The following is a 20,686-nucleotide window of genomic DNA, read 5'->3' as shown; positions in this document are numbered from 1 at the left end:
GCCATCTCTCATGTGAAAAACAGAAACCAAAACAAACATGTAAGCCAAGAATGAGATACAAAAGAAACAATGTAATGAGCTGAAGAAAATGTAAAAACAAAACAAAAAACTACCATCAGTAGACACAGATAAGTAAAAATATTGTGCTCATGAAACAAGAATAAGAAAAAGGAAAAATCAGAGAACACAACAAGCTCTTAGAGCTTAAAACTGTATTAAAAAATAATACCAGAAATTAATAATTAAATAAGGAAAGAAAGGAGGATAATGAAGAAATTACCCAGAAGTAGAACAAAGATATAGAAAAAATGAAGAAAATTAAATAATCTGTTCAGAAGGGGGTCTAGAAAGATGAAATAGAGGAAGAAAAAAATAATTTAAGAAAACTTCCCAGGACGGAAGGACACAAGTTGATCTGATTGAAAGTACCTACCGAAAGCCAGGTGCAGTGGTGTGCCTGTAGGTTCCAGCTACTTAGTAGGCTGAGCAGGAGGATTGCTTGTGCCCTAGGAGTTTGAGCCCCGCCTGAGTAACACTGAGACCCCATCTCTTTAAAAAAAAAATTAAAAAAGAAAGTACCTACTGAGTGTCTACTATAATGAATGGGAAACTGAAACACACACTAAAGCCATTACCCTCCTGATTTTTTGCTTGAGTTTTCTTCTGGATATCTTTTACTCATTCAACCATTAATTTTGTTCCCTTGTTTTCTGTCCTTTTTACCTTTTCTTACTTTATTGAACTACCTCTATGTGGCATGACATCCACTTTTATGATTTTATCCACCTGCATGTCCATGATTGTTCTCTGATACCTAAATCCAATTGTCTCTCTTTTTTTCTGGAGACAGAGTCTCACTCTGTCACCCAGGCTGGAGTTCAGAGGCAAAAGTCGGCTCGCTGCAACCTCTGCTTCCTGAGTTCAAGTGATTCTCATGCCTCAGCCTCCCAAGAAGCTGGAATTACAGGCGTGCGCACGATGCCCAGCTACTTTTTGTATTTTTTGTAGAGCTGGGGTTTGACCATGTTGGCTAGGCTGGTCTGGAACTCCTGACCTCAAGTGATTCGCCCACCTTACCCTCCCAAAGTTCTGGGATTACAGGTGTGAGCCACCGCGCCTGGCCTCAGTTGTCTCTCTTATGGACTCCAAACCTGCTTCCTGGAATCCTGTACCCCAGTACCACTAGTTCTCGTACATTTCTAAAAGTGAACTTGTTTCCTTAGCTCTTCTTTTTTGGTCTGCTAATGAACCTATTTATCTTTCTGTATTTTCTATTGCAGTAACTGAAAATATCATCCCTACCATGTTACAAGTCAAAAATCTAGGAGTCTGAAGCTTACTCTAGGCCCCTGCATCTTCCTTACCCCTCATGTTCAATCAGCATGTCCCATCAGATCTTCTTGTTGCTAGCCCCATGTGTCCTGAGTTCCCAGGAAACTCTCCCATTCCCCATTCATCCCTCAAGGAAGGGACGATCAAGTGTCATTAGACATTTGAAGAGCAAATCTATAGCATGAAAAAGGTAAGCAAAAGTAAACTAATACACAAATTGATCCTGAAGATAATTTTTAAAAAACTCTTAAGTAGTAGTTTTAGATTTGAGATTATATTGCCCATAAAAATAAAATGAGAATATGGTAAAAAAAAAAAAAGAACAGAGAATAACAAGGAACTTTTAGATGTTAAAAATATGCTTGCCAAACTAAAATGATTCTATAGAAGGGTTGAAAGATAAGTAGAGGAAAACTAAGAGTTTACAGGGTAAAAAGACAAAAAGAAGGAAAATATTACAGTAAAAGGTAAGACATGAATGTATAAGTCTAACATTCTACTAATAGGAATGCCAGAAAAAGAGAAAATTAAGAGGAAGGAACTATCAAAGAATAATAGAAATTTTCAAGAGCTAAAGATAATAGTATTCAAAATTAATAAGGTATCTTAGGTGCTGAGCAGAATTTTTAAAGGCATATAAATATAGACTATATAGAGGTAAATCACTGTTAAATTTTAAAACACCAGAAATAAAATTTCCTGAAGAGCCCTAAAAGAAAGCAAAAATGTGCAGCCTACCAAGGAACAACATTTTCAGCAACAACAGATGTTGGAAGAAACAGAACAATGCCTTTAAGGATTTGAGAGGTCAGGCACGGTGGCTCACGCCTGTAATTCCACCACTTTGGGAGGCCAAGACAGGTGGATTACTTGAGCTCAACAGTTCAAGACCAGCCTGGGCAACATGTTGAAACTCAGTCTCTACAAAAAAATACAAAAATTAGCCAGGCATGGTGGCATGCTCCTGCAGTCCCAGCTACTTGGGAAGCTGAGGTGGGAGGATCACTTGAATCCAGGAGGTCAAGACTCCAATGAGCTGTAATTGCACCACTACACTCTAACCTGGGTGACAGAGGAAGACCCTGTCTCAAAAAGGAAGGATTCAAGGAGAATCGTATGCCCAGCAAAACTACTGAATAAAGATGAGGACAAAATCAACTCATTTCTAGACAGGCAAGGACAGAAAGTTTACCTCTATCAGAAAAACAGTATGGTTTAACTAGAAATAGCTGATAGAATTTGTTCATGTTTGCTGAACATTTGCTAGTATTTTCAAAATTCTGCAAGCTCTCTTTGCTGTTTTATTGTACAGAATAGAATATTTTCTTTAAATGTTTAATTCTATTTGTTTCTTTGTTACCTTTTTGTTTTTAAGAGACAGGGTCTTGCCATGTTGCCCAGACTGGTGTGGGACTCCTGGACTCAAGCAATCCTCCTTCCTCAGCCTCCTAAAGTAGCTAGGACTACAGGCGCACGCCACCATACCTGGCTAATTTTTCTGTTTTTTGTAGAGACAGGATCTTGCTATATTGCCCAGGCTGGTCTCGAACTCCTTGCATCAAACAGTCCTCCTGTCCTGGCTTCTCAATGTACTGGACTACAGGCATGAGCCACTGTACTCAGCCTGTTACCTTTTTAAAAAAAACACCAAACTTCATCAGTCTATTAATCTCTCTGATTTCCTCCACCCTTTTTTTTTTTTTTTGACATGGAGTCTTGCTCCATCGCCCAGGCTGGAGTGCAGTGGTGCGGTCTTGGATCATGCAACCTCCACCTCCCAGGTTCGAGCGATTCTTCTGCTTCAGTCTCCCAAGTAGCTGGGACTACAGGTTCATGCCACCACGCCCAGCTAATTTTTGTATTAGTAGAGACAGGGTTTCATCGTGTTGGCCAGGCTGGTCTCGAACTCCTGACGTCGTGATCCACCCACCTCAGCTTCCCAAAGTGCTGGGATTACAAGCATGAGCCACCATGCCCGGCCCCCTCTTTCTTTAATTTCCCTTATGCATTGTTTTAAAAATCGTGTCTTGTGGTTAATGATTTCATTCTTTATATTTATCTGAATTCTGTATATTTTCACAACTAATTAGATAACTTTTTATAGTATTTGAGAATGTATAAATTAACAGCCATGCAAAATAAGAGTTCTACATTATTGGGAGTAGTGGAATAGGGGAGAGAGCTTTTTCCCCATGATAACATGTTTTAATTTTACAAATATGGGAACAGCCTAAATTTTCCTTCCGTATTTTTTCGCTTCCTTTTTTTTTTTTTTGAATTTTTATACTGTGGTAAATAAAATTTGCCATTTTAACCATTTTTAAGTGTACAGTTAGTGGCATTACATTCACAGTGTGTTGTGCACCCACCACCAGTATTTCCAAAAATTTTCCATTACCCCAGAGAGTCTATAATTATGTAGCAATCACTCTCCATTTCCCCTTCCCCTCCGGCCTCTGGTAACCACTAATCTTTCTGTTTTTATGAATTTTATAATTCTTTCTTATACAGTACCACTAAGAAGTACAGATAATATTCATTATGTAAAATATCATTTACAATATATGGTATTTTGCTATCATTATCTACAGGGTCTGTCTTAGTTATCTATTACTGCATAACAAATTGCTCCAAAACTTAGTGTCTTAAGACAACAATAGCCATGTATTATTTCTTACAGTTTCTATGGGTGCAGGATTCAACTAGGGTAAAACAGGAATGACATGTCTCCTCCATGATGACTGTGGTCTTTGATGGAAGACACCCATGCTAGGGGCTGAAAACTTCTCTGAAGGCTTGTTCACTCACATGTCTGGCAATTGGTGCTGTCTGTCACGTGGGAGCTTTTCTGGGGCTGTCAACTGGAACACCGCAGGATTTCTCCATGTGGCCTGGGTTTCCTCACACCAGTGGTGGCTAGGTTCCCAAGGCAAGTGTCCCAAGAGAGAAAGAAAGGGAGAGACAGAGGGCCAGCCAAGTTGAAGCCATATTACCTTCAGTGACCTAGCCTCAGAAGTCACACAGCATTGGCCAGGCACGGTGGCTCACACCTGTAATCCCATCGCTTTGGGGGACCGGGGCGGGTGGATCACCTCAGGTCATGAGTTCAAGACCAGCCTGGCCAACATGATGAAACCCCATCTCTACTAAAAATACAAAAATTAGCTGGGCGTGGTGGTGAACACCTGTAATCTCAGCTACTTTTGGGAGGCTAAGGCAGGAGAATCACTTGAACTCGGAAGACGGAGGTTGCAGTGAGCCGAGACTGCGCCATTGTACTCCAGCCTGGGAGACAAGAGTGAAACTCTGCCTCAAAAAAAAAGAGAGAAGTCACACAGCATTACTTTAACTGCATTCTGTTGGGTGAGACAGTTACAAAGGTCTACTCATGTTCAAGGAAGAAGAACATAGATCCCACCTCTCAATGGAGGCATGTCAGTGTCACATTGTACGAAGAGCATGTGAAATGACATAAGAATTGGTGTGACCATCATTGAAAATATATTCAGCCACACTGTGTTTCTAACATAGTTCCCAACTCCACCTCTGAAAATAAATCCTTTAATTTGCCCTAACTGTAGCTAATTAACCCTGGAGATAGGTATCCTACTTTCTCTAATTAGGAAACTGAGATTCACACATTGAAAAGATGAAAAACATGCAATGATGTAGCTGTTCTTAAACAAAAGAAATACATTTCTTGAAAACAAGGTTATTATTAAAATGTGTCTACTAAAGAAGCTGTCCTAATTAACAGGTTTTTTTGTTTTTTGTTTTTAATTATACTTTAAGTTTTAGGGTAAATGTGCACAACGTGCAGATTTGTTACATATGTATACATGTGCCATGTTGGTGTGCTGCACCCATTAACTCGTCATTTAACATTAGGTATATCTCCTAATGCTATCCCTCCCACCTTCCCCGACCCCACAACAGGCCCTGGTGTGTGATGTTCCCCTTCCTGTGTCCATGTGTTCTCATTGTTCAGTTCCCACCTATGAGTGAGAACATGGGATGTTTGGTTTTTTGTCCTTGCGATAGTTTGCTGAGAATGATGGTTTCCAGCTTCATCCATGTCCCTACAAAGGACATGAACTCATCATTTTTTATGGCTGCATAGTATTCCATGGTGTATATGTGCCACATTTTCTTAATCCAGTCTATCATTGTTGGACATTTGGGTTGGTTCCAGGTCTTTGCTATTGTGAATAGTGCCGAAATAAACATACGTGTGCATGTGTCTTTATAGCAGCATGTTTTATAATCCTTTGGGTATATACCCAGTAATGGGATGGCTGGGTCAAATGGTATTTCTAGTTCTAGATCCCTGAGGAATCGCCACACTAACTTCCACAAGGGTTGAACTAGTTTACAGTCCCACCAACAGTGTCAAAGTGTTCCTATTTCTCCACATCCTCTCCAGCACCTGTTGTTTCCTGACTTTTTAACGATCGCCATTCTAACTGGTGTGAGATGGTATCTCATTGTGGTTTTGATTTGCATTTCTCTGATGGCCAGTGATGATGAGCATTTTTTCATGTGTCTTTTGGCTGCATAAATGTCTTCTTTTGAGAAGTGTCTGTTCATATCCTTCGCCCACTTTTTGATGGGGTCGTTTGTTTTTTTCTTGTAAATTTGTTTGAGTTCATTGTAGATTCTGGATATTAGCCCTTTGTCAGATAAGTAGGTTGCGAAAATTTTCTCCCATTTTGTAGGTTGCCTGTTCACTCTGATGGTAGTTTCTTTTGCTGTGCAGAAGCTCTTGAGTTTAATTAGATCCCATTTGTCAATTTTGGCTTTTGTTGCCATTGCTTTTGGTATTTTAGACATGAAGTCCTTGCCCATGCCTATGTCCTGAATGGTAATACCTAAGTTTTGTTCTAGGGTTTTTATGATTTTAGGTCTAACGTTTAAGTCTTTAATCCATCTTGAATTAATTTTTGTATAAGGTGTAAGGAAGGGATCCAGTTTCAGCTTTCTACATATGGCTAGCCAGTTTTCCCAATACCATTTATTAAATAGGGAATCCTTTCCCCATTGCTTGTTTTTCTCAGGTTTGTCAAAGATCAGATAGTTGTAGATATGCAGCGTTATTTCTGAGGGCTCTGTTCTGTTCCATTGATCTATATCTCTGTTTTGGTGCCAGTACCATGCTGTTTTGGTTACTGTAGCCTTGTAGTATAGTTTGAAGTCAGGTAGCACGATGCCTCCAGCTTTGTTCTTTTGGCTTAGGATTGACTTGGCAATGCGGGCTCTTTTTTGGTTCCGTATGAACTTTAAAGTACTTTTTTCCAATTCTGTGAAGAAAGTCATTGGTAGCTTGATGGGGATGGCATTGAATCTATAAATTACCTTGGGCAGTATGGCCATTTTCACAATATTGATTCTTCCTACCCATGAGCATGGAATGTTCTTGCATTTGTTTGTGTCCTCTTTTATTTCCTTGAGCAGTGGTTTGTAGTTCTCCTTGAAGAGGTCCTTCGCGTCCCTTCTAAGTTGGATTCCTAGGTATTTTATTCTCTTTGAAGCAATTGTGAATGGGAGTTCACTCATGATTTGGCTTTCTGTTTGTCTGTTATTGGTGTATAAGAATGCTTGTGATTTTTGCACATTGATTTTGTATCCTGAGACTTTGCTGAAGTTGCTTATCAGCTTAAGGAGATTTTGGGCTGAGACAGTGGGGTTTTCTAGATAGAAAATCATGTCATCTGCAAACAGGGACAATTTGACTTCCTCTTTTCCTATTTCAACACCCTTTATTTGTTTCTCCTGCCTTATTGCCCTGGCCAGAACTTCCAACACTGTGTTGAATAGGAGTGGTGAGAAAGTGCATCCGTGTCTTGTGCCAGCTTTCAAAGGGAATGCTTCCAGTTTTTGCCCATTCAGTGTGATATCGGCTGTGGGTTTGTCATAGATAGCTCTTATTATTTTGAGATACGTCCCATCAATACCTAATTTATTGAGAGTTTTTAGCATGAAGAGTTGTTGAATTTTGTCAAAGGCCTTTTCTGCATCTATTGAGATAATCATGTGGTTTTTGTCATTGGTTCTGTTTATATACTGGATTACGTTTATTGATTTTCATATGTTGAACCAGCCTTGCATCCCAGGGATGAAGCCCACTTGATCATGGTGGATAAGCTCTTTGATGTGTTGCTGGATTCGGTTTGCCAGTATTTTATTGAGGATTTTTGCATCAGTGTTAATCAGGGATATTGGTCTAAAATTCTCTTTTTTTGTTGTGTCTCTGCCCGGCTTTGGTATCAGGATGATGCTGGCCTCATAAAATGAGTTAGGAAGGATTCCCTCTTTTTCTATTGATTGGAATAGTTTCAGAAGGAATGGTACCAGCTCTTCCTTCTACCTGTGGTAGAATTTGGCTGTGAATCCATCTGGTCCTGGACTTTTTTTGGTTGGTAAGCTATTAATTATTCCTCAATTTCAGAGCCTGTTATTGGTCTATTCAGAGATTCAACTTCTTCTTGGTTTAGTCTTGGGAGGGTGTATTTGTCAAGGAATTTATCCATTTCTTCTAGATTTTCTAGTTTATTTGCGTAGAGGTGTTTATAGTATTCTCTGATGGTAGTTTGTATTTCTGTGGGATCGGTGGTGATCTCCCCTTTATCATTTTTTATTGCGTCTATTTGATTCTTCTCTCTTTTCTTCTTTATTAGTCATGCTAGCGGTCTATCAATTTTGTTGATCTTTTGAAAAAACCAGCTCCTGGATTCATTGAAATTTTGAAGGATTTTTTGTGTCTCTGTTTCCTTCAGTTCTACTCTGATCTTAGTTATTTCTTGCCTTCTGCTAGCTTTTGAATTTGTTTGCTCTTGCTTCTCTAGTTCTTTTAATTGTGATGTTAGTGTGTCAATTTTAGATCTTTCCTGCTTTCTCTTGTGGGCATTTAGTGCTATAAATTTCCCTCTACACACTGCTTTGAATGTGTCCCAGAGATTCTGGTATGTTGTGTCTTTGTTCTCATTAGTTTCAAAGAACATCTTTATTTCTGCCTTCATTTCATTGTGTACCCAGTAGTCATTCAGGAGCAGGTTGTTCAGTTTCCATGTAGTTATGCGGTTTTGAGTGAGTTTCTTAATCCTGAGTTCTAGTTTGATTGCACACTGTGGTCTGAGAGAGAGTTTGTTATAATTTCTGTTCTTTTACATTTGCTGAGGAGTGCTTTACTTCCAACTATGTGGTCAGTTTTGGAATACATGTGGTGTGGTGCTGAAAAGAATGGATATTCTGTTGATTAGGGGTGGAGAGTTCTATAGATGTCTATTGGGTCTGCTTGGTGCAGAGCTGGGTTCAATTCCTGGATATCCTTGTTAACTTTCTGTCTTGTTGATCTGTCTAGTGTTGACAGTGGGGTGTTAAGGTCTCCGATTATTATTGTGTGGGAGACTAAGTCTCTTTGTAGGTCTCTAAGGACTTGCTTTATGAATCTGGGTGTTCCTGTATTGGGTGCATATATATTTAGGATAGTTAGCTCTTCTTGTTGAATTGATGCCTTTACCATTATGTAATGGCCTTCTTTGTCGCTTTTGATCTTTGTTGGTTTAAAGTCTGTTTTATCCGAGACTAGGATTGCAACCCCTGCCTTTTTGTGTTTTCCATTTGCTTGGCAGATCTTCCTCCATTCCTTTATTTTGAGCCTATGTGTGTCTCTGCACGTGAGATGGGTTTCCTGAATACAGCACACTGATGGGTCTTGACTCTTTATCCAATTTGCCAGTCTGTGTCTTTTAATTGGAGCATTTAGCCCATTTACATTTAAGGTTAATATTGTTACGTGTGAATTTGATCCTGTCATTATGATGTTAGCTGGTTATTTTGCTTGTTAGTTGATGCAGTTTCTTCCTAGCCTTGATGGTCTTTACAATTTGGCATGTTTTTGCAGTGGCTGGTACCGGTTGTTCCTTTCCATGTTTAGTGCTTCCTTCAGGAGCTCTTTTAGGGCAAACCTGGTGGTGACAAAATCTCTCAGCATTTGCTTGTCTGTAAAGGATTTTATTCTCCTTCACTTATGAAGCTTAATTTGGCTGGATATGAAATTCTGGGTTGAAAATTCTTTTCTTTAAGAATGTTGAATGTTGGCCCTCACTCTCTTCTGGCTTGTAGAGTTTCTGCCGAGAGATCAGCTGTTAGTCTGATGGGCTTCCCTTTGTGGGTAACCCAAGCTTTCTCTCTGGCTGCCTTTAACATTTTTTCCTTCATTTCAACTTTCGTGAATCTGACAATTGTGTGTCTTGGAGTTGCTCTTCTTGAGGAGTATCTTTGTGGCGTTCTCTGTATTTCCTGAATTTGAATGTTGGCCTGCCTTGCCAGATTGGGGAAGTTCTCCTGGATAATATCCTGCAGAGTTTTTTCCAACTTGGTTCCATTCTCCCCGTCACTTTCAGGTACACCAATCAGATGTAGATTTGGTCTTTTCACATAGTCCCATATTTCTTGGAGGCTTTGTTCGTTTCTTTTTATTCTTTTTTTCTCTAAATTTCTCTTCTCGCTTCATTTCATTCATTTGATCTTCCATCACTGATACTCTCTCTTCCAGTTGATCGAATCGGCTACTGAGGCTTGTGCATTCATCACGTAGCTCTCGTGCTGTGGTTTTCAGCTCCATGAGGTCCTTTAAGGACTTCTCTGCATTGGTTATTCTAGTTAGCCATTCGTCCAATTTTTTTTCAAGGTTTTTAACTTCTTTGCCATTGGCTCGTACTTCCTCCTTTAGCTCGGAGTAGTTTGATCATCGGAAGCCGCCTTCTCTCACCTCATCAAAGTCATTCTCCATCCAGCTTTGTTCCATTGCTGTTGAGGAGCTCGTTCCTTTGGAGGAGGAGAGGCACTCTGATTTTTAGAGTTTCCAGTTTTTCTGCTCTGTTTTTTCCCCATCTTTGTGGTTTTATCTACCTTTGGTCTTTGATGATGGTGACGTACAGATGGGATTTTGGTGTGGATGTCCTTTCTGTTTGTTAGTTTTCCTTCTAACAGTCAGGACCCTCAGCTGCAGGTCTGTTGGGGTTTGCTGGAGGTCCACTCCAGACCCTGTTTGCCTGGGTATCAGCAGCGGAGGCTGTAGAACAGCGGATATTGGGGAACAGCAAATGTTGCTGCCTGATCATTCCTCTGGAAGTTTTGTCTCAGAGGAGTACCCAGCCATGTGAGGTGTCAGTCTGCCCCTACTGGGGGCTGCCTCCCAGTTAGGCTACTCGAGGGTCAGGGATCCACTTGAGGAGGCAGTCTGTCCATTCTCAGATCTCCAGCTGCGTGCTGGGATAACCACTACTCTCTTCAAAGCTGTCAGACAGGGACATTTAAGTCTGCAGAGGTTTCTGCTGCCTTTTGTTTGGCTATGCCCTGCCCCTAGAGGTGGCATCTACAGAGGCAGGCAGGCCTCCTTGAGCTGTGGTGGGCTCCACCCAGTTCGAGCTTCCAGGCCACTTTGTTTACCTACTCAAGCCTCAACAATGGCAGGCAGCCCTCCCACAGTCTCGCTGCAGCCTTGCAGTTTGATTTCAGACTGCTGTGCTAGCAATGAGCAAGGCTCCGTGGGTGTAGGACCCTTCAAGCCAGGCGCAGGATATAATCTCCTGGTGTGGCGTTTGCTAAGACCATTGGAAAAGCACAGTATTAGGGTGGGAGTGACCCGATTTTCCAGGTGCCATCTGTCACCCCTTTCTTTGACTAGGAAAGGAAATTCCCTGACCCCTTGCGCTTCCCGGGTGAGTCGATGCCTCGCCCTGCTTCGGCTCGCACTCAGTGCACTGCACCCACTGTCCTGCACCCACTATCTGACACTCCCCAGTGAGATGAACCTGGTACCTCAGTTGGAAATGCAGAAATCACCCATCTTCAGTCACTCTGGGAGCTGTAGACTGGAGCTGTTCCTGTTCGACCATCTTGGCTCCATCCCCCGGGTTTTCTTTTTTTTTTTTTTGATAGGGTCTCACTCTGTTGCCTCAGCTGAAGTGCAGTGGCACAATCACAGGTCACTGTAGCCTCAACCTCCCAGGCTCCAGCAGTATTTCCATCTCAGCTCCCCGAGTAGCTGGGACTACAGGTGCATGCCACCACTCCTGGCTAATTTTTGTTTGGGGGTTTGTTTTTGTTTTGTTTTTTTTTTCGTAGCGATGGGGTTTCACCATGTTGCCCAAGCTAGTCTTGAACTCCTGGGCTCACGCAATCCTGCCATCTCAGCCTTCCAAAGTGCTAGGATTATGGGCATGAGCTGCCGCACCCAGCCTAATTAACAGCTTCCTGGTCAAGATGCTTCCTGGTCAAGAAAACATTTTCATATGAATAAGATTATGTGTGAACATTGTGTTTATAGTTTGGGTGTGAAAGCATTTTTTTAGGTCCTTGATTGACCTGAAATATTTGAATACACAATTGCCTTTTTTCCGTGACATATATTTAGGGTAATGTATTAAGTACATTTTTGTTATATAACTGTTCTAACCAAGTTATCTTACCTCTCTAAAGCTGCAGTTTCCTCCTTTGAAATGTTATAATAATAATAGTATTGACTTCATGAGCTGACATGAGGATTAAATGAGTTAATATATGTTAAATGCTTGGCACACAATAAGTGCTAAGAAAAAAGTTAGACACAGGAAGTACATGGATATGTTTTACATATATATATTTATATATGTATATATGAAGAGTCAGAGCATAATGAATTCATTTCCAAATGGTATTTAAAGGATAAGGCAATATGGTTAATTAAAATATTTTGTTAAGCTCTTTTATGTAAGAAGAACATATTAGATTGCTTCTTACTTTGATAACTACTGTTTGCTTTTCCTAGTTCGAAAAAGAAAAACAGCATGATATTCGATCATTTTTTTTACCACAACCTAAAAAAAGACAGTTGATGACCTCCTGTGACGAATCAAAGAGATTCCAGGAGGAAAATACTGTAGTGTCATCAGACCCTACAAAAACAGCTGCAAGAGATATCATCGATTATGAAAGTGATGTTGAACCTGAAACTAAAAGATTGAAATTGGCCACCTCAGAAGACCACTGCAGTCCGTCAGAAGAGACACCATCCCAGTCCAAGCAAATCAGAACTCCACTCATGGAAAGTGTCCAGGAGGCCAAGGCCCAGTCAACCACCCCAGCCTTTCCTGTAGAGGGCTGGCCGTGTAGTCTCTGCACCTATATCAATAATTCAGTGTTACCTTATTGTGAAATGTGTGAGACTCCTCAAGGCAGTGCTGGTGAGTATATAGAAGGTGACCATGGAGGTAAGGGCTGTTAGTGGTGTCTTCAGATAACCTGTGCTTTTAGAGACTGCTGTTATCCAGGGTTAGTATGACTCAGCACAACTTTAGCTTTTAAATTGGAATAAGAGCTTCGTATAGTGAAGACTGAATTTATCCCTTATGGAATGTGAAAAGCTCTCAGTTCTTTCAAGAATGTATATCCCCAAATGTCTGTGATATGGCATTAATTTGGCACAAATGGACATTTCTGATTAATGTCAGCAGGATATGAATTCAGTGAGCAGGAATAGAAGCTCTGTTGCTATGGTAGCAAATATGCCTTATACTCATAGACCTTCTATTTTCTCTCCTCTGTAGCTAATACTTGTTTTTAAGGAAATTGTGGATTATTTTTATGTTTAAATAGCAAAATAATCTAATGTAGCTTCTTTGCCTAGTCAGTATACATTGTGCCATGGTTTTTGCTTGTCAAAGCATCAAAACTCCTCTATGGATCAGTCTTCATTTGTGAACCAATTTGTTGTCTGGTTTTTTTGAGTTTATTCTTTTTTAAAACATATTATTTTAAAGTCAGAAATCATAAATATACCTCTAGTATGTTTTTATAGCATGGGATACCATTTTCTGATGTTTAGTTTCTGAAATGATTATTAATACCCATGGTTGTCATAAGAAAAAGATCATTCGTATTCTTGTTTCCAATTCTACAGAGCATTTTTATAGTAATAAAAATGCCAAGTTGACAGTTTTGGAAACTAGAAGTACACATTGTATTTTATCAGTTGTAATAATTGTACACATCTAATTTTGCATCATACATTAATTCTTCAAAATATTGGTATTGACAAAGACTCAGCTAAGATATAAATTCTGATATTGCAGTTCCTTCCTCTTGCCTTGCTCTTCTCTCTGTCTTAATTTTGATTTGAAGGAAAATGTAGGGAGGAGCTGAGTCTTCCCTCTTTCACTTGTGGGTACTCCTACCAAAATTGACAAGTCTGCCGTCTGAGTGGTTAAATTTGTATGTGGGCACCTGTTGTCTGTGAACTAAATTGGAATCACATGCTTATTCCATGTAATATCTCTGTTACAATTAGCATGATTGCATGCAATTCCCAACTGCTACAGGCAATAAAAATAAGTTCTATTGTGACTATAAAATAATGTCAGTTCACATTAAATGTATAAGTTGAATGATTTAGCAACAAAAGTCATAATTTAATATGGGTTTTATAGTTCTGATTTTTCCTTTGCAATACCAAGAGCAACAATGAAAATTTCTAGACCCATGATTTAATAAGGAATCTGTCAAGCAACTTAAAAAAATAAAAACTATCTTTTGTGAATGTGAAAGTCTGATTAGAGAGAAATACATAGTCTAAGTAACCGTGATATTACTATATATAAAAAATATAATTATTAGGTTTATATTTCTACCACTGCCACATCTGATACCCAAATCTTCTCCTCCCTGTTCTTTACTACATCATGCTAAAAACTTGGGCTGTATCTTTGGTCTCTTTCTCGCCTCCCACACTCAACCCATCAAGTAACCTCCAAAGAAATCTTGATTCCAACCACTCTATCTTTATTGCTACCATCCTACTCTAAAGCCACCATCTTTCTCCCAGACCTCAGTGGCCTCCATATTAATCTGATCCTTTAGTGCACAGCAGCCAAAGTGATCCTTTATTCCTTTGCCTAAAACTCTTTAATGGCTTCCAGTTACATTTAGAATATTTAAACCAAGAATACAGGCCCGAATCCAAGCTTCCTAGAGCCATGAACAGCTCTCAGAGCTTGGTCCTCATGACTTTTGCTATAGTAGTGCTCTCCAAAACCTTCTTACTGAAAAAAAAAAAAACCAAAATAAAAACGTAGTTGTGTTCTCTTTATCTGAAAATATACTATTTACCTATTTGTTAATTTTATTGTCTTTCTCTGCCATTTAGAATGGAGTCTAGAATGCAGGGATTTCTCTGTCCTGCTGTCTCTTTAGCATCTAGAATAGTACTGGATATATAGTAGGCTCCTGATAAATGTTTTGAACATATGCATAAACATTATTCACTTTCTTTTTATAAGACCTAGCTGTTACATTCCTTTTACTTTACTTTTAAATGTAAATTATTACATTTTTGTAATAATTTTTATTTTAACAGTTATGCAAATAGATAGCCTCAACCATATCCAGGATAAAAACGAGAAGGATGATTCTCAGAAAGACACCTCCAAAAAGGTTCAAACTATCTCAGACTGTGAAAAACAAGCCCTTGCACGGTCAGAACCTGGCCAGTTGGCTGACAGCAAGGAAGAAACATCAAAAATTGAGAAAGAAGACGGACTTACATCCCAGCCAGGTAATGGTAAGTCTTGTTTCCATTTCTAGCATCCAAGTAATAACCATTACTTTCACACATAATACTGTTATTAGATTAGTAATTACTACCTTGTTCCAGGTTCCTTTTACTCTCTTTTATATTAAAAATACCAACCATTTGTAACCACATACTTAAACACCAGATGGCTAGAAGAGCTGAGTGTGTCTGTTGGCATTCAGACATTATACATAGAGCAAAACCGATAAATAGCTACATGTGCTGCCACCAGGCCTGTTGCCCAGCTTCAACCAAGCCTAGCTCATTCACACAGTAAGGGTGTTGTTTTGATATTTGGGAGGTGCTTTGGGACAAAACAGTAAGACTGACAGATAATTAACTAACACTTAGCATGTCATTAATCCTTTACACAGAAATTCTTGTAAATAGTTCTACTTAATTGGCATATTTTTTAAAAAGTATTTTAAAGAAAATGTTTTTAGGGTACATAATGTCAAGACTGTATGAATCATGACTGCATTTGGAGCCAACCATACAGTGTTTCGGGTTTGTTTACTTTTTGGTTGATTCCATTCATTATTTATAGCTGTGATGGTTAGCAAATACCAGCCTGTATGTCATACTTCACTATCATTTATGGGCTAGCTGGCAAGAGACTGAGTAATTTTGGGTTATTTTCCTTGTTACTCAGTGACCATAGTAACATACAGATTGATATTCTTATTCAGATAAACCCAATAGTTGGGATGAGACGGTTGAAGCTTTCCTTCTAAGTTAGTTGCTATTAAACACTAATATAATTTAGAGTCTGACTCATAGCTTTAAAATGAAATGTTCATTTAAGAATTTCTGAGCTCAAGGCATCCTTCTTTCTTCTTCTCTCAGCCTTCCTTCTAACTCCTCAAGGTCTTCCCAAAGAATGTCTTGGAATGGATCTGTTTAGGTCTGTTAATTTTAACAGCTTTTAAGTAGACAGTGTAGACTCAGGTGGGTTATACTCTTTTGTGTCTCTAGTTTTCTTGATCTCACTGTGAGAAACTCTCAAGTGCTGATGAAACTCTGGTTATGGGACAGCATATGGCTCATTGAACTAAATATCAGACTAGGAACCAACACCTGGCAATTGTCATCACCTGGGCTATGGGTCTCTTCATCTATGGCAGGGAAATATTGGCTTGTTAGTTGTACATTGATCTCTTGATGAAAACATGTTAGCTTGTACTTACAAATGCTTTTTTAAAATCACTTTGAAGTTTTGTTCTGCCAATGAAATTTGCTTTGCCCTCATTCACTCCAGACAATGCCAGCATTTACCCCTTACCTATTCCTGCTTCCCTTTTTTGACTTTTCAGATCACTGGGCTGAGAATTCCACATAAGAGGTATGCTTCACATCTTTCCACTAACATGGATTTCCATGAAAAACAAACAGAAAACAAAAGTAGGCACACTATGTTAAATGCTTATTCTACCTACATATGCTCTTTTAGAACCAGAGTGGTACATACTACTCTAGAACTGTAGTTTTGTTCTTTCTGGAATTCCAGGAGTTTGGAAGAATGACCATAGGTGCATCATCTATAGTCTCAAACCATTAATTTACACTTCATGGCAACACTGAAAAGAGAAATATGTTCCCTAATATAGCTGATAGCTATCAAGAATTAATATCAACTGATTTGGAATTGTTGTTACAGTTATTTTTATCAAAGAATGGCTTCTGATCTTTAAACATTAATGCATAGTTCTTCAAAGAAAACTGCCAATTAAGCTATGACACAATACCTTAATGATAGCCGAGGCCAGGCCACATCATCCTCTGTTGCTTGGACATTTCTTTCATTTGTTCTGAGGGATTTGGCAATTTCTCCTGCTTTCATTTGCTTTCTTTGGCATGTAATAGGCAACCTTTTTGAACATCTCAGTAACCAATGTAAGACACTTTCCTCTATTTGCAGAGCTCTTGCTTCCTTCAGTACCATGAAGCACTCCATTATTCCTTTACAAGAAAATAAGATATTTTGGTTATTCCTCCAGTGATACACATTTGCTTCTTTAATACCAAGTTTATGCTTTCCTGGTCTGTATCCAAGTTTTATGGTATATATGATAACTTTTCATTTCAGTACCAAATCATAGTGAAAAAATTTAAAGACATTTTAAAGGTAATAAATACATATAGTAGCAACAATGCATATACCTCATGTGTAGTGTAGAAGTGACAATAGTATTACAGCTATGACTGAGCTCATCCATACTAAGGCAAAGACAACTATTTTACAACTGCCACATAGCCAGCAATGATTGTAAAATGCCATTGTTGTTATTGGCTCTAAGACATGCCAGTTTCAGAGATGTTAAAGTACATTTTTGAATTTACAAAATAAGGAAATAATTCATAACTCAAGTTTGTAAAGTGGCCAATGCCTTGATTAGAAAAATAATAGTATGATGACATTGCCAAGTAGAATGGCAAACAAATCATAGACTTCTAGGTCTGGGAAAGTACTTTAAAAGATCACTGAGGAACTGTGAGAGAAGGTAAGAGCACAGACTCTGGAGCCAGCTTGCAGGTTTTACATCCTCTTACTAGCCATATGACCATAAGTAAGTTCACGTGCCTCAGTTTCTTCCTATGTAAAATGCACTATTTATTTCTAAAAGGTGTTACTGTATGTACCTACAACAATGCCTGGCACATTGTGTATGCTCACTAAATGTTAACTATAATTATTATTTAGACCTGAATTGATAATCCTGTATCTCCTGCAAAATATATTGGACAATAGGACTGAGAAAGGGCTAAAAAAGAGATCATCAGAAAAGAAGCTTGTCTGCTTATCTTCTTTTGTGAATGTCAGGCACCAGGCTACAGGGAATCAGGCATTTAAGTGGCCCTCAACATAGCGATGTTGCTGCTAATAATCAAAATGATGCTCATTCGGTCTCAAATCTACTCTAGCAAAAGGAATAGATTAGTCTAAATTTTTTCAAGACCAATAGCAGCTCTTATTGGTGGAAATTCTTCCTTATGCCTACCAACTTGTAGTTTTTCAGCTAATTCTGAATCTGTTTGTTTCTTGTTAGGTCATTAGCAAAAATGTAAAACAATTGGTTACCATATAAGCCAATATGCTCTTCAATGGCCTACCGTGGTAGTTTTATTTCAAGCCTAGACAATTACTTTTTGTTAAATATATTGATATTTTGATATAGCTATTTCATCATTCTAACCTACACACGATTAAAATAAGCTATTTTAGATAGAGGGTAGATAAGCCTTCAGGTTCTCTTTTGTCTTCTTTAATAGAACAGTTGAAGAGTTCAGACACTTTGCCAGTGTATGACACCTTAATGTTTTGTGCAAGTAGGAATACTGACCGGATTCACATCTATACTAAGGTAAGCGTCATGCAGATTCTGTAACTCGAAACATAAAAAAGACTTCCTTTTTTCACTTTTCAATGGAGATACTTAATTTTATTAACAATGAGATAAGCATCTAGTTATTTTCCTCAAAGTTAATTCTCAAATTTCTGTGTTAAATCTACAGACAATGAGAGGTAAAACCACATGTCTTTAAGAACATAGACTTCAGGGCCAGACTGCTTCAGTTCAAATCTGTTAGTATGTAATCTTGCACACATTACTCAACTGCTCTGTGCGTCAATTTCCTCAGCTGTAAAATGTGGTAAACCCCATTTACCCTGATGTGATTATTACACACTGTATGCCAGTATCAAAATATCTCATGTATCCCATAAATATATAAACCTACTATGTACCCTTAAAAATTAAAAATTGTTAAAATAATAAAAAATAAAATGCAGACAGGATTTGTTGCAAAGATAAAACAAGCTGAGTCCTGTAAAGCACTTAGCACAGTGCCTGGCCTATATGAACTCTCCATAAATGTTATTTCCTGCAACGATCACTTGCAGCAGCAGGAGCAGCAGCATCCTTACAGAGGCCTAGACCTGCCCATTTGTGTTGAGTAAATGCTAGGAAGCTTTTTGTCAGATGATTGCTGATTCCTGCCATATGCTAGCTTAGTAGTGCCCAAACTTTTTAGACTCAGGACCCCTTTGCACTCCTAAAATTTATTGAGAACCCCAAAGAGCTTTTGTTTATATGGGTTATATCTATTGATGTCTACTATATTTGAAATTAAAATGGAGCCTCTCAAAAATACTTATTTATGGCCGGGTGTGGTGGCTCATGCCTGTAATCCCAGCACTTGGAGAGGCCAAGGTGGGTGGATCACCTGAGGTCAGGAGTTTGAAAGCAGCCTGGCCAACGTGGTGAAACCCCTCACCTCCACTAAAAATACGAAAATTAGCTGGGTGTGGTAGCAAGTGCCTTTAATCGCAGCTACTCAGGAGGCTGAGGCAGGAGAATCTCTTGAACCTGGGAGGCAGAGGTTGCAGTGAGCCAAGATCACGCCACTGCACTCCAGCCTGGGCTACAAAATGAGACTCTGTCTCAAAAAAAAAAAAAAAGTTTTTTCATTTATTCACTTAAATGTGAATAATTAACAGTTACATTTTTCTATTTCTGTTTTGTATTTTTTGTTTTTTTTAGGACAGAGTCTCGCTCTGTCGCCCAGGCTAGAGTGCAGTGGTGCAATCTCGGCTCACTGCAACCTCCACCTCCTGGGTTCAAACGATTCTCCTGCCTCAGCCTCCAGGTAGCTGGGACTACAGGCGCCCACCACCGTGCCTGGCTAATTTTTGTATTTTTAGTAGAGATGATGTTTCACCATATTGGCCAAGCTTGTCTCGACCTCTTGACCTTGTGATCCGCCCACCTCAGCCTCCTGAAGTGCTGGGATTACAGGTGTGAGCCACCCACCTGGCCATTTTTTATTTGTTTGTTTGTTTTTGGAGAGAGAGGGTCTTGCTGTGTTGCCCAGACTGGTCTCAAACTCCTGGGTTCAAACAGTCCGCCCGCCTCAGCCTCCTAAAGTGCTAGGATTATAGGCGTGAGCCACAATGCCTGGCCAACAATTATTTGTAAGTGAGTAAATGCATATTTTAAGAGAAACAAACCCATTATATATTTATATAAATAACATTTTTTATTTAAAATAATTATATTTTCCAAGTCAAAAAAATATTTAGTGAGAAGAATGTCATTGTTTTACATGTTTAGCAATTTTCTCTAAAGTCTTAATGGAAAACAGTGGGATTCCCATATCTGTCTCTGCGTTCAGTTTGTTGAGATAGCATTTCATGTAGCCACTGGAAAAAGTCACCACACATTTGTGAAAGAATGAGAGTGGAAAAGGCAAACAGTATCTTACTATTAGTATGAAAACACTTATGACTTTCTGAAAGGATCACAGGAACCATGTGAGAATCTATGGCCTGGATAGATTATGAATACTTTTATTTGGTCTAAAATTTTAAATTTCTTTTTTTTTTTTTTTTTTTTTTTTTTTGAGATGGAGTCTAGCTCTGTCACCCAGGCTGGAGTGCAGTGGTGCGATCTCAGTTCACTGCAACCTCTGCCTCCCAGGTTCAAGTGATTCTCCTGCCTCAGCCTCCCGAATAGCTGGGATTGCAGCACCCACCACCACACCTAGCTAATTTTTCTATTTTTAGTAGAGACAGGGTTCCACTGTGTTGTCTAGCCTGGTCTTGAACTCCTGACTCCGTGATCTGCCTGCCTCAGCCTCCCAAAGTGCTGGGATTACAAACATGAGCCACCACGCCCAGCCTAAAATTTTAAATTTCTAATCTTTATAAGTATATACGATAGTATTTGAAACTTTTAAAACTCATGG

At 39.1% G+C, this 20,686-nt stretch overlaps 2 protein-coding genes across 17 annotated transcripts in view; one reads left to right on the top strand and one right to left on the bottom strand.

Moving 5' to 3' along the window:
- The window catches only part of ZRANB3 (zinc finger RANBP2-type containing 3), a 328,904-nt gene that overhangs the window by 285,727 nt on the left and 22,491 nt on the right, over positions 1-20,686 (top strand). For 13 of the 16 annotated variants that reach the window (XM_054477865.2, XM_054477866.2, XM_063647415.1 and 10 more), the window contains 3 exons: positions 12,143-12,557; positions 14,726-14,929; positions 18,212-18,303. In XM_054477865.2, the coding sequence (XP_054333840.1) occupies positions 12,143-12,557; positions 14,726-14,929; positions 18,212-18,303 (711 nt within the window). The remainder of the gene's footprint in view (positions 1-12,142; positions 12,558-14,725; positions 14,930-18,211; positions 18,304-20,686) is intronic. The other 3 variants (XM_054477867.2, XM_063647417.1, XM_054477863.2) reach the window with 1 other exon arrangement.
- The window catches only part of RAB3GAP1 (RAB3 GTPase activating protein catalytic subunit 1), a 171,336-nt gene continuing 166,545 nt past the window's right edge, over positions 15,896-20,686 (bottom strand). Inside the window, exon 27 of the transcript XR_010122793.1 lies at positions 15,896-16,900. The gene's annotated coding sequence lies outside the window, so the exon portion shown is untranslated. The remainder of the gene's footprint in view (positions 16,901-20,686) is intronic.

This window comes from Pongo pygmaeus, chromosome 11 (genome assembly GCF_028885625.2).
Source record: "Pongo pygmaeus isolate AG05252 chromosome 11, NHGRI_mPonPyg2-v2.0_pri, whole genome shotgun sequence".
In the NCBI taxonomy this organism is placed as follows: Eukaryota; Metazoa; Chordata; class Mammalia; order Primates; family Hominidae; genus Pongo; species Pongo pygmaeus.
This window is presented reverse-complemented; position numbering and strand designations above follow the sequence as displayed.